The sequence below is a fragment of the Nelumbo lutea genome, chromosome 1, assembly GCF_056320005.1.
Source record: "Nelumbo lutea isolate HS-2025 chromosome 1, American lotus-T2T, whole genome shotgun sequence".
Taxonomy (NCBI): domain Eukaryota; kingdom Viridiplantae; phylum Streptophyta; class Magnoliopsida; order Proteales; family Nelumbonaceae; genus Nelumbo; species Nelumbo lutea.
This window is the reverse complement of record NC_142684.1, coordinates 10,429,857-10,442,340: the sequence shown is the minus strand read 5'-3', so window position 1 is coordinate 10,442,340 and position 12,484 is coordinate 10,429,857. Positions and strand designations below refer to the sequence as shown.

Sequence of the window (12,484 nt, the reverse complement as noted above, 5' to 3'; positions counted from 1 at the left end):
TTTTGCTAGTAGAGCCAGGTTGAAAGAGTGAGTGTCTTTGAAACCAAGATGCCCGTTAGATTTGTTTCTACAAATTTGGCTCTATTTAGTCCACCTTACTTTCTTTTTTTCCCTCCACATCTCTCCACCAAATTTTTTGTTAGGCCTTTGAGATAGAATTGCAAGTCTCTTTTGGAATTAAGAAGTTTGACATACAATAAGTTGGAAGGGTTGTAATGATTGACTTTAGAAGGACTTCTTTTCTAGTTGGATTGAGAAAAGATCCTCTCTGACTTTTTGCCTTATTTTCCACTCTCTCAACAAGATAGTCAAACAATTGGCTTTTATTCTTGTCAATTAGGGGGTAAGATACTACATATACTGATGGTTTTCTCACTTTTTTAATATTAAGGCAACAAGAAATTATCTTTTTTTTTTTTTAATTTAGAATGCAAATTTGGACTAAAGAAAACCTTAGATTTGTTGTAGTTTACTTGTTGTCTCGGGGCCCTTTCATAGAGGGAGATGGCTTCTAGAAGAGTACTTGCTTATCTAAAATCAACTTTTGAGAACATGAAACTATCATATGCAAAAAATAAATGGAGAAACACCCGATGCAGAATTTTGAATTCCAGCCCCCTACTACTAGCCCTCTCCCCCTATAAACCACATCCTGTCCGTGAATTTGGAATCAATTCACATCTAGGATGAATTCCCCTTGTACTATGGGGCTATAAAATTCTGATCTGGGCTGATTGGTCATTCTCCAAGAAAACCCATTCTACCCATTCTACCCTTGTCATGAGCTATAAGAATGATATCAATGATAGCTCTACTTGGTATGGAAGCACTTTGGATTTCCAATATTATTCCATTTAGGAAAGGTTTTAGTCTGTTGGTCAAAATCTTTGTTATTAATTTGTACCCTGTATTGCATAAGCTTATTGGTGTAAAATGTAAAACCTTTTTAGGGTTCTTTACCTTAAGAATAAGAATTATGAAAGTATTGTTTAAATCCTTGTTCAAAAGTTCTTCCTTAAAGAAAATTTTAATTTCTTGGATCACATCATCCTTAACCACATCCCAATATTTTTGAAAAAATAAATTTGGGAATCCATCTGGAACCGAAGCTTTTCTAGAAGCCATCTGTTAGAGAGCCTCTTTGATTTCCTCTTCAGTTGTATTTTTCTAAAGCTCCTCGTTTTTTATCTCATTGATAGTCTGGCTCATGCCATCTAATGCTAAATCAATATCTATATGAGAGGAAGAAGAGTAGATGTTTTGGAAATAACTCACAAAAGTATTCTTTATCTGCTCTTGCCCCTTAACCCAAGTACCCTTCTCATCTTTAAATTTTATCACTCTATTTTTTGCCCTCCTAATAGTGGAATTGTGAGAAAATCTTGTATTTCTTTTCCCCATATTTTAACCGATTAATCCTTGAATTCTGAGCCTAGAGTATCTCCTCTTTTTAAAATCTTTCTCTAAATCTTCAACCCTTTTTTGGTTGTAATTTGATCCAAATTTTTCTTGTTCCCTTACCAAATCATTTTTTATTTTCCCCATCCACTCTTGCACTTTGTCGAACACTTCCCTATTCCACTTCCTAAATGTCTGCTCAACAATTTGCATTTCTTAACAATTTTCCCCATCCACTCTTGCACTTTGGACCACAATACTTTGGGCCACGTTCTTAACATATTCCTATTTTTCTTAATTTCCCCTACTTTTACACTTTTACGACCCACCTCATCATCCAGGTTGAAAATTAGGTTGAAATCCCCAAAACAACACCATGGGTCTGGACCCAATTTGCAATTTGATTTATTTTATTTGTGAACAAATTTCTTTTACTCTTTTCTGGTTCTCCGTAAATGAAAGTGCATCACCATTGACTACCATCCGCCGGATTTTCAATTCTCGTATGAATTAAATTCTTGTCTACACACAACACTTGCAAATTCAAATCTTCTTCCCAAAATAAGGCTAGCCCACATACACCTACAATTTAGTAGGCTACACTTAATCTCACATAAGAAAAAGATTTCATGCTTACTATTCCTTAGGGTCTCTTTTGCTATACAACTGTCAAGGGGGTCCCAACCCTTGGCAGTTTCAGGTGAGAACCTTCATGACCATCGAGGGAGTTGTTCTGGGACAACTTCCACAAGCCCTCCAAAAGTACTTTCAAAAAGCATAGGATATAGATCAGCCAGGCTCTGAATTGTCATATGACTCTCCTGACTCAAGCAGTTTCTAAAGTTTGGATACATTTGATAGAGACACCAATTTATTTACAATAAAAATGACCAAAGACTGAGCTTAGAGAGAGAGAGAGAGAACACAATTGTTATAAGAGTCAATTTGTAAGAAATGTTTATATATATAAATAAAATCTAAAGAAAGTGAACTTACCATGTAGCTAGGCCGGTTGTTATGATGCATGCAGGCCTTGCATGGTTATCCATTATCTTACGTGGCATCTCCCCAATTTTCTTGTATAGAAATCATGAAACCAAGTGGTTGGTAAGGGTTTAGTGAGTATGTTAGCAATTTGCTTCATACCGAAAATGTGCTTGACAATGAAGACACCGACAACCACCTTCTCAAAACAAAGTGAATATAAAGCTCTATGTGTTTTGTTTTTGCAAGTTGAATTTCACGTAGAAGCATGCAAATCCAAAGAAGCTCAAATGTCGTAGAAGCTAATAAACATCTGTATTCAAACTCTGAGTTGGACCTCGCAATGGTGATTTTCTTGTGAGACTTCACAATGGTGGTTCACAACATGCCCAATTGGTGTCTAAGTATGCCTAAACTAATACAAAAGAAGGCCGAAGAAAATCCCATGTGTAATAGTGCCTTTAATTTAGCATAGGGTGTGTTCACTAACAAACCAATGAAGAGAAGTGGTAGACTTCGTGAATTGGAAAACCTTGTGAACAATGAAGGATATGTTGAGTCTTGTCAATGTGACATATTGTAGAGCATCAACAACATTTTGATACTAGGAAGGATCGGCTAGCAGTTCACCAGAATGAGAATCAATTCGGGTAGAAGTAGCCATGGTCATCTTACTAGGTTTAGCATCTTGCATTTGAGTCTGTACAAGGAGGTCTTGGATATATTTATATTGGAAGAGATGCACCCCTCGAGAGTCACACTAAAGATCAACACCCAAGAAATAGGTCCCGCAAGGCAAATTGAGAGGATATGGCTTTGGTCATGTGCATAGAGGACAACCAATAGTTAGAGGAATTGATTTGTTACAAAGTAGAAAGGGCTAGACCAAAAGGAAAATCGGTAGTACTATGAAATGATTTAAGCACTACAAAATTAACATCGGATGTGACTTTAAAGAGAAGGGAGGACATGGCTTTAAATAAAAATGATTTCAGCACCAACCCCATATAGTTGGGGAAAGGCATGGATGATGTTGATGATTAATTGTATGTTTAACTTTGGCCTTTTTACCTACTAGTAAGTAGGCACATACTTTGCATGTGGTAATTTTAGATGATAATGGTGATAGTAATAATGAATCCATAAATTTCTATAAATACGTATTTTTTATTAATCAGATGCATATTATAAATCCAAATTTGATTACATAAACACCTAATTTAAATATATGGTAATCAGATCAAGTTGTGAAGTTTCAAGTATCATTGACAGGTCTGCTTGCTTGGTTAGATTATTCTTTTTATAATAATTTATCTTTTTGGTGTTTTTTTCTATTCATTTATCAAAAAGATGTAGGATTTAAATAGAGTGAATTGAATGAAGTGAAAAGTAATAGTTCAATTTACAATTTAAACTTCACAATTAAATAGAGGTTAAATTCAAAAATTAGTATTTTAATCAAAAGAAAGTTTCACAATCTTATTTATATTTTTAATAATAATGTAAATATAGAATTGTAGATGTGTAAGTGTTCAATTTTTCTATGTTTATTTATATTTTTCTGTAAAAATAATTCTAATATATCACATACTTTTTATTTAATATGATAATTAATTAATATTATACATATATCTAAAGTTTTTTTTTAACATTTATGTATTTTTTATATAATATAGATATGATTGACAGTATAAACTACAAAGTGCAAAGGAATGTTTAATTATATTAAATTAGCATTTCCATTCTAATTTGCAAAAGAATATGGTAAACAATAATCCTTGCATTTATTACATTACCACTAGGAAATATGTACGCCTATATGTACGTATGTATGCCTACAGACAGCTTGTCGGTTCAATTAAACCAGAAGTTGTTCCGTCAGCGTTGGTACATGATGATTCTGCCGGTTGGTTGTCATAGGTGAGATTGACATCTTCCAGTATGATTCCAGTGCATGGATCCTTAGAGCTACAGTCAAACTTCACCGCTACTTCTGTTGCTGACGTTCCGTGTATGTTTTTGTACGTCACTTGACTAATTTTTACGCCTGAAACCTGTTCAAGCCCATTTCATATTGATCAATATAAATAATGGTGGCCCAAGCCCAATTCTTGGGCTCCAGTTGACGTGGGTTACACTTCAAAGCCCATTTCTGAGAACCAGATGTTGCGGCCGGGTTGAGAAAGGAAATTTCTTACCTGACCAGGGCAATCTTCACTATGAGGGCAGTAGTTTTGGTCAATTATGATGGGATTTTGGGATTTCTGCATGGTGGCATCTTCAAAAAGGACCCCTTTTACAAATCCATTGCTTGGTCTGGCCCATGATTTGATTCTCAGCCCATTCTCAGTGCCGGTAAATGTAACGGTTTTAACCGTCACATTCTGTACTCCTGCTTCATTTACATCCTTGCCAAGGCTTCCAATGCTGCAGCAAGCACACAAATTACTTTACTTGATGAGCTCCAACTCCATGTCTTAACTTCCAATAAACAAATAAATGATCAACTCCCTCTACGTACAGAGTGCATATAATTATCTCTCTCTCTCTCTCTCTCACCTGATGCCATGTCCTGGTCCGCATGCAATTCCTTCTACCCACAAGTTGGTTGTAGCAGGGCCAACTGAGATGCAGTCGTCTCCGGTCTTGATGTTGGAGCTCTGGATTGTGACTGCCGTCGACGATTGCACATGAATGCCGTCGGTGTTTGGGCTGTTGCCTGGGGCCGTGACCTTCACTCCTCTCACCTTCACATCCTTGCTGCTGTCGATCACAATGTGATACAACTGGCTGTTTTTCGACGATAATCCGTCGATCACAATGTTCTTCGAGTTCATAAACGTCAGAGACTGCACATTGTAAAGTTGTCAATATATGTATATATGTTTGGAGAAATCTGAATCAATAGTAGAAAAAAATTAGCTAGTCTTTTGAAATAAAGTTTCTAATTACTCAATTGGACTATTGAGTGTAGAGTAGTGCAGAGTGCTAGATGTCATAATTTGTTATAAATCAAGGTACCCTGGCTCCAGTGGGGCAACTCTTCCCAGAAGCTTTACAACTCCACAAGCCGGAGCCTTGACCATCAAGGGTTCCTCCATAGATCGAAACACCAGTGACCCCATCAAACGTAAGCCAGTATCCAGAGCTGCCGAGGACATTGTAGTCTGATGGGGCCATCAGTGTCCCATCGATGCGTATTGTGATATCAGTGTTCTTGCACTGGCCATTGAAGGCTGCACGACTGACTAAATAACTTCCCGGTGGCACATAGACTGTTGCTGGACTAACTGAGCCACAGGCCCCTGCCCATGCACCGAGGAATGCATGGGTGGAGTCAGTTTTTCCGTCAGGTTTGGCCCCGAAGTCGACCACATTATAGCTTGTAGCTGCGGTTATTGGGTGAAGTAAGACGAAGAGAAGTGATGAGAGAAGGAAACAAACCAAGACCTTCGACATTTTTGAAAGGGAAAGGGGGGGGGGGGAGGTTGCTTGAATGTTGAGTGGTGATAAGTAGTAAGAGAATGATAGAGAGGGAAAGGTGATGAACTTGATGCATAAGAAGGTGGTGCAGTCTGGGCTGCTATTTATAGAGTTCAATTTCAATAGGAGTTGAGAAATGTTTGATACAAAAAGCAAAGGGGATACTAAAATTCTGAAGTAATATTTAAATCAGAAAAATGAGAAAGAAGAGTGTCTTTTGTCTCACCTAAGCCATTTGTGAATTGGGCAATGTGGGCCGAAAGGTTGGACAACATAGTAACAATATATAGGGGGCATGTGGGCCTGTACCATTCAGCCCAGCAGTTTTGATTGACATAATAGATCCTTACATGGTGAATGGGTAAGGGGGGCATGTGCCCATTACTTGTTTCACGGAACTTACATAGATGCACGATAACAGAACTGGTTCAGGAATGAAAAGAAGTTGCTTGTTTCATTCTCTAATCTCTCTACTAAACGAATCGTGATACATAAGAAAAAATTTTGATTTCATGTGAGCAGACAGTGGCTACTTCTCTCTCTTCCTTCTGTCCTCGGTCAGATCCGGATAAGGTAAGACTCATGAAAAAACATGTCGAACTTTGCCTGATCGATACGATAGTGGATCCCACCATGTCTATATTACAAAAAGAATCACGAGAGTTCATTCCTCCTGAATAATTAATTTTCGGTCATGTTTTGAAGCGTCCTTGTCGTCGCTGTTGCTTGTGGAGGTGCACCCATGCATGTGACAGCATATCCATCGATGGCCATTTAACATCATCTTACGTAGTTAGTTTGAAGATATGATAGACATAGGATACATATACATTATAGAGTTTATTTGACAGACTCTAGCTTTAATAGGCTAGTAGCCCTCCAGCTACCCCTTTTGTCTTCTTCTTTGAGCTGAGATGGAGCAATTGTAATTCATCAGCCGTGGCGCAAATGCAGCCATGAATTAATGCCTAGAAGTAATCTACGCTAATAGCGGGCTGCTTCCTTTGCTTGTGTTCCCATGTAAATCAAAACCATCGTCACTTGGGATTCTTGTGTTATACTAAATGAATTAATATTTGATGACAAGTTCTAAACTGAATTCTCATGGATTGTTGTTATGTTAGTCTCTTAGTTGTGATCGTCACTCATGTTGGGCTTTGTACGTATTCTAAGTGTACCTAGCAAATCATGTTATAACTATGGCTCCGTTTGGATAAACTTTTGCTTCGAGGTTTTTTGGGCTCTAATAAAAAGAGTAAATTATAGGTAGGGTTTAAAAAATCGATGCGATATATTGAAAAATATATTCTGTATTGAGTGTATTGTATTGTATTTTTTAGATTTCGATATATCTGTTTAAAAGTGTTTCGGGACCCACTATTTTTTATTGAAAAATATGGATATTAAATTCCCCAAAAACCAATTTAAAAAAAAATTAAAAAAATATTCCCGCATGGTTCAAAGTACCGATATGCAAAGGCGTGGCGTATCGGTACTTTGAACCATGATTATAGGTAGGTAGTCATGCATACTTTGCGGTAGGGATCTTGAACTTTTGAGTGGCACAGTTAAATACCCTTAACTTTCAAAAATAGATACCCCATTCTATAACGTTAAACAAAGTCATGGTGTGCAATAAAATTACCAAACTGCCCATTCAAATTTCGAATTATTGAGAAATATAAAATTCATAATTATAAGTTTAAGTTAAGCAATGATTTGTCGTGAGTACGGTGCTTGAATGTTGTTTGGTTTTCAGTTTTCACAGATTTGGTTGCTTGAGCTCCAATTAGTCTCTCGTCGTTAATTCTTAAACTTTGCTGCTCACGCTCAACCATTCCCACTCTTGTTACCCTCTACTCCTTCCTTCGGGTCCGGGGTCCGGATGTAGTAGGCACATTAGGTAAGTACAATAAGTAAATATGTAATAGTTGTGTGACACATGTCGTAGGTAACGTGTCTTTCATCCAAATGTTTTTGTTTCATTAGAGGGAAATTATTTATTGTTTTATTATTTTTGTCAAAATAATTAAAAATAAAAAATAATGAAAAAGAAAAATGTAAATGAATCTCAATTCTCAACACGTTTAGGTTTTTTCTTTCATTGTTTTTGTTTTTAATTATTTTGACAAAAATAATAAAATAATAGATAATTTCTATCTAACCAAACGAAATTTGGATAAAAGACACATTAACTACGACATGTGTCTGTCATACAGCTCTTACGTGTTCACTCATTGTGCTTACCTAACGTCCCTACTACATCCGGACCCCTTCCCAACACTATCCAATCTTCATCCACCTTTGCAAAGATTGGTCTCCCAAATTTAAGACTTCATTGCCATTGTCGATGATTCAATGATTCTCAAAATCTAGCACCCGAGGACAAAGGTTCCAAAAAATCGTGTCTGAGTATTTGCTCAGATTTGCTTTTAAAAACATATCTTAAAACCAATAAATATTAAAGCCCTAAAGGACCAACATTGGGCCCAGCCCATTATGGGATATTGACCCATATTATAGCCCACTCTCCTTCAGCCAATTGTTTTTTTTCAAAAAAAAAAAAAAAAAAAAACAAAAACTAGGGTTAGATTTTTTTTGCGCGCGGCGTGTTGAAGAGAGAGAGGAAAAGAGAGAAATCGAAATAATGTGCAGAATTCTCAGTGCGCATAGTTTATCAAACGGCCGGAACTTTCCGATCCACCGTCCGATCGAGCAGAAATTTGGACAGTAAGTGGATAACTCATTTTTCTTCATTCTGAACGGTCGGATCTTTGATCGGAGCTCTGAATCACCGGTTATTTGAGGTCGAACAGAAGCAACTCGTAGTTATTCGGGAAAAGAAAACATTTCGCGGCAGTATTCATCAATTATTCTAATCAAGGGTCATTTGTGGTTCGATTTGACTGAAATTTGGTGGGATTGTTCGAAACTCACAGACCTACGATCGGAACGGTGGAGATCTGATTTGGAGTAGTGAAGGTCTCCATGTTGTGGCCTGAACTGTAATCGCGTTTGTGAGTTTTTCTGATTGTTATTTTCACCGCTTTTGGTATTCTCGTTTGTATGTTTGAGAATCTGTATTTGCTCTAAGTTTGTGAGCATATTGTGGTGTTTGAGTTGCTGTAATTGTTACCTCAAGTTATTAGTGGAGATTTTTGGTTGGGTCTCCTTGGCCCCGTGGTTTTTACCCTTCACATTGGAGGGGTTTTTCACGTTAAATATCGTGTGTGTCTCTCTTTGTTTGGCTTATGATTGTTTTTATTGATATCTTGTTTGGAATTGTGATATCTGAATATCTACAAGTTTTTATTTTGGGGAGAGAAATAGTTTATGGATAAACTTAGTTTCTTCCCAACAAAGTGGTATCAGAGCCAAGTTATTTGTTTGTGGATTTGTTTGATTGCATGATGGAGCCTAATTATGGTAGAATGATTAGTTTGAATGGCACCAATTACCACAAGTGGAGAGGAAAAATGAAGGATCTACTATTTGTTGAGAGGGAAACAGGGAAGAAACTAAAATGTATTCGCACTGATAATGGTAGTGAATATTGTGGACCATTTGATGAGTACTGTAGGCAGCAGGGCATTAGACACCAGAAAACGCCCTCTAAGACTCCCCAGCTTAATGGCCTGGTAGAGAGGATGAATAGGACGTTGATGGAGAGAGTTAGATGTTTGCTTTCAGAAGCAAAGTTGCTTGGATCTTTTTGGGGTGAGGCTTTATATATTGCTGCACATGTTATTAATTTATCTCCTGTTGTTGCTTTGCAAGCTGATGTTCCTGATAGGGTGTGGTACGGAAAAGATGTATCCTATGACCACTTACATGTCTTTAGCTGTAAAACATTTGTGCATGTGCCAAAAGATGAAAGGTCCAAGTTAGATGTCAAGACAAGACAATGTATCTTCATTGGCTATGGTCACGATGAATTTGGCTATAGATTGTACGATCCAATTGAAAAGAAGCTTGTAAGAAGTCGTAATGTTATTTTTATGGAGGATCAGACCATTGAGGATATTGATAAGGCGGAGAAATCAGAGTCTTCAAGTACTGATGGATTGGTTGATCTTAATCCAGTTCCTGAGACACATACGCCCAGTGTAGCTGAGTTTGGTAATCATGATGATGGCCAGAATCATATTCATGATGATTTGGTTGAAGATAATGATGATGATGTTGCTGATGATATTGATGTTTCTACCAGTGGTGCTATTGGTGAACCTGTTGCCCCACTTAAAAAGTCTTCTAGACAACATATTCCCTCAACTCGCTATTCGTTTAATGAATATGTGCTTCTCACTGATGGGGGAGAACCTGATTGCTACAAAGAGGCTATGGAGTCTGAGCACAAGAAAGAATGGGTTGCCGCTATGAATGATGAGATGAAATCTTTGGTTGACAACCATACTTTTGAGCTGGTCAAGTTGCCTAAGGACAGGAAAGCTTTGCAAAATCGGTGGGTTTACAGGTTAAAGGCTGAGGAGAATACTTCTAATCCACGATACAAAGCTAGATTAGTTGTTAAAGGCTATCGTCAGAAAAAGGGAATTGACTTTGAGGAGATTTTCTCGCATGTTGTCAAAATGTCTTCTATCCGAGTTGTTCTTGGTTTGGCAGCCAGTCTTGATTTATAGGTTGAGCAGATGGATGTAAAAACTGCTTTCCTTCACGGTGATTTGGAGGAGGAAATTTACATGGAGCAGCCAGAAGGTTTCGTGGTGAAGGGTAAAGAAGACTATGTCTGCAGATTGAAGAAAAGTCTATATGGGTTGAAACAAGCCCCGAGACAATGGTACAAGAAGTTTGAGTTTGTTATGATCCAGCAGGGATTCAAGAAGACAACCTCAGACCATTGTGTTTTTGTGCAGAAGTTTTCTAATAATGACTTCATCATTTTAGTGTTCTATGTCGATGACATGTTGATTGTTGGTCATAACTGTTCTAGAATTGATAGGTTGAAAAATGAGCTTAGTAAGTCTTTTGCAATGAAAGACTTGGGACCAGCAAGACATATACTTGGCATGCAGATTACTCGTGACAGAGAGGCCAAGAAGTTGTGGTTATCTCAAGAGAAGTATATTGAGAAAATACTTCAGCGGTTTCATATGGATAAGGCTAAAATGGTAAGTACACCTCTTGCTTCACACTTTAAGCTTAGTACTAGACAAGCTCCTTCTAGTGATAAAGAAAAATGAGAAATGCAGCGTATTCCTTATGCATCTACAGTAGGAAGTTTAATGTATGCAATGGTTTGCACAAGGCCTGATATAGCGCATGTAGTTGGTGTTGTTAGTCGTTTTCTATCCAATCCAGGTAGAAACATTGGATTGCTGTGAAGTGGATATTGAGATATCTCCGAGGTACTTCTAGTTTAAAACTCTGTTTTGGAATTGGGAAACCTATTCTTTGTAGTTTTACAGATTCAGACATGGCTGGGGATGTTGATTCTAGAAAGTCTACTTCTGGTTATTTGATTACCTTTAAAGGGGGAGCTGTGGCCTGGTAGTCTAGGTTGCAGAAGTGTGTTGCATTGTCTATGACTGAGGCTGAGTTCATCGCTATTACTGAAGCATGTAAGGAGTTGCTGTGGATGAAAAAGTTTGTACATGAACTTGGTTTCACTCAAAAGAGGTATGTCTTATATTGTGATAGTCAGAGTGCTATTCATCTTGGTAATAATCCAACATTTCATAATAGATCGAAGCATATTGATGTAAGATATCATTGGATTCGAGATGTTTTGAACTCCAAGTTGATTGAACTTGAAAAAATTCACACTGACAAAAATGCTGCTGACATGATGACAAAAGTGGTGCCTCGAGAGAAGCTTGAACTGTGTGCCGGAGCAGCCGGACTTAAATTTGCATAGTTGCCTTTTTTGAAGTGTCTCCCTTCTCTCATGGGTTGGAGGGGGAGAATTGTTGGGCCCAGCCCATTATGGGATATTGACCCATATTATAGCCCACTCTCCTTCAGCCAACTGCTTTTTTTCAAAAAAAAAAAAAAAACAAAATCAAAAACTAGGGTTAGATTTTTTTTGCGCGCGGCGTGTTGAAGAGAGAGGAAAAGAGAGAAATCGAAATAATGTGCAGATTTCTCAGTGCGCATAGTTTATCAAACGGCCGGAACTTTCTGATCCACCGTCCGATCGAGCAGAAATTTGGACAGTAAGTGTATAACTCATTTTTCTTCATTCTGAACGGTCGGATCTTTGATCGAAGCTCTGTTATTTGAGGTCGAACAGAAGCAACTCGTAGTTATTCGGGAAAAGAAAACATTTCGCGGCAGTATTCATCAATTATTCTAATCAAGGGTCATTTGTGGTTCGATTTGGCTGAAATTTGGTGGGATTGTTCGAAACTCACAGACCTACGATCGGAATGGTGGAGATCTGATTTGGAGTAGTGAAGGTCTCCATGTTGTGGCCTGAACTGTAGTCGCGTTTGTGAGTTTTTCTGATTGTTATTTTCACCGCTTTTGGTATTCTCGTTTGTATGTTTGAGAATCTGTATTTGCTCTAAGTTTGTGAGCATATTGTGGTGTTTGAGTTGCTGTAATTGTTACCTCAAGTTATTAGTGGAGATTTTTGGTTGGATCTCCTTGGCCCCGTGGT

At 37.7% G+C, this 12,484-nt stretch overlaps 1 protein-coding gene across 1 annotated transcript; it reads right to left on the bottom strand.

The window, feature by feature from the left end:
* Positions 1-4,144: 4,144 nt before the first annotated feature.
* On the bottom strand, positions 4,145-6,123 carry LOC148873477 (polygalacturonase-like). The gene is made up of 4 exons (XM_088965378.1): positions 5,404-6,123; positions 4,942-5,231; positions 4,581-4,809; positions 4,145-4,436 (listed from the first exon to the last, which is right to left on the bottom strand). The coding sequence occupies exons 1-4, from the start codon at positions 5,839-5,841 to the stop codon at positions 4,218-4,220; spliced, it is 1,176 nt and encodes a 391-aa protein (XP_088821504.1). The 5' UTR covers positions 5,842-6,123; the 3' UTR covers positions 4,145-4,217.
* Between the last annotated feature and the right edge of the window lie 6,361 nt (positions 6,124-12,484).

Coding starts and splice junctions, on each gene's coding strand:
- LOC148873477 (XM_088965378.1), bottom strand. CDS start 5,841: ATGTCGAAGGTCTTGGTTTGTTTCCTTCTCTCATCACTTCTCTTCGTC. Junction 5,232..5,403: donor GTTGCCCCACTGGAGCCAGG/GTACCTTGATTT, acceptor TACAATGTGCAG/TCTCTGACGTTTATGAACTC. Junction 4,437..4,580: donor GTGAAGATTGCCCTGGTCAG/GTAAGAAATTTC, acceptor GGGCTTGAACAG/GTTTCAGGCGTAAAAATTAG.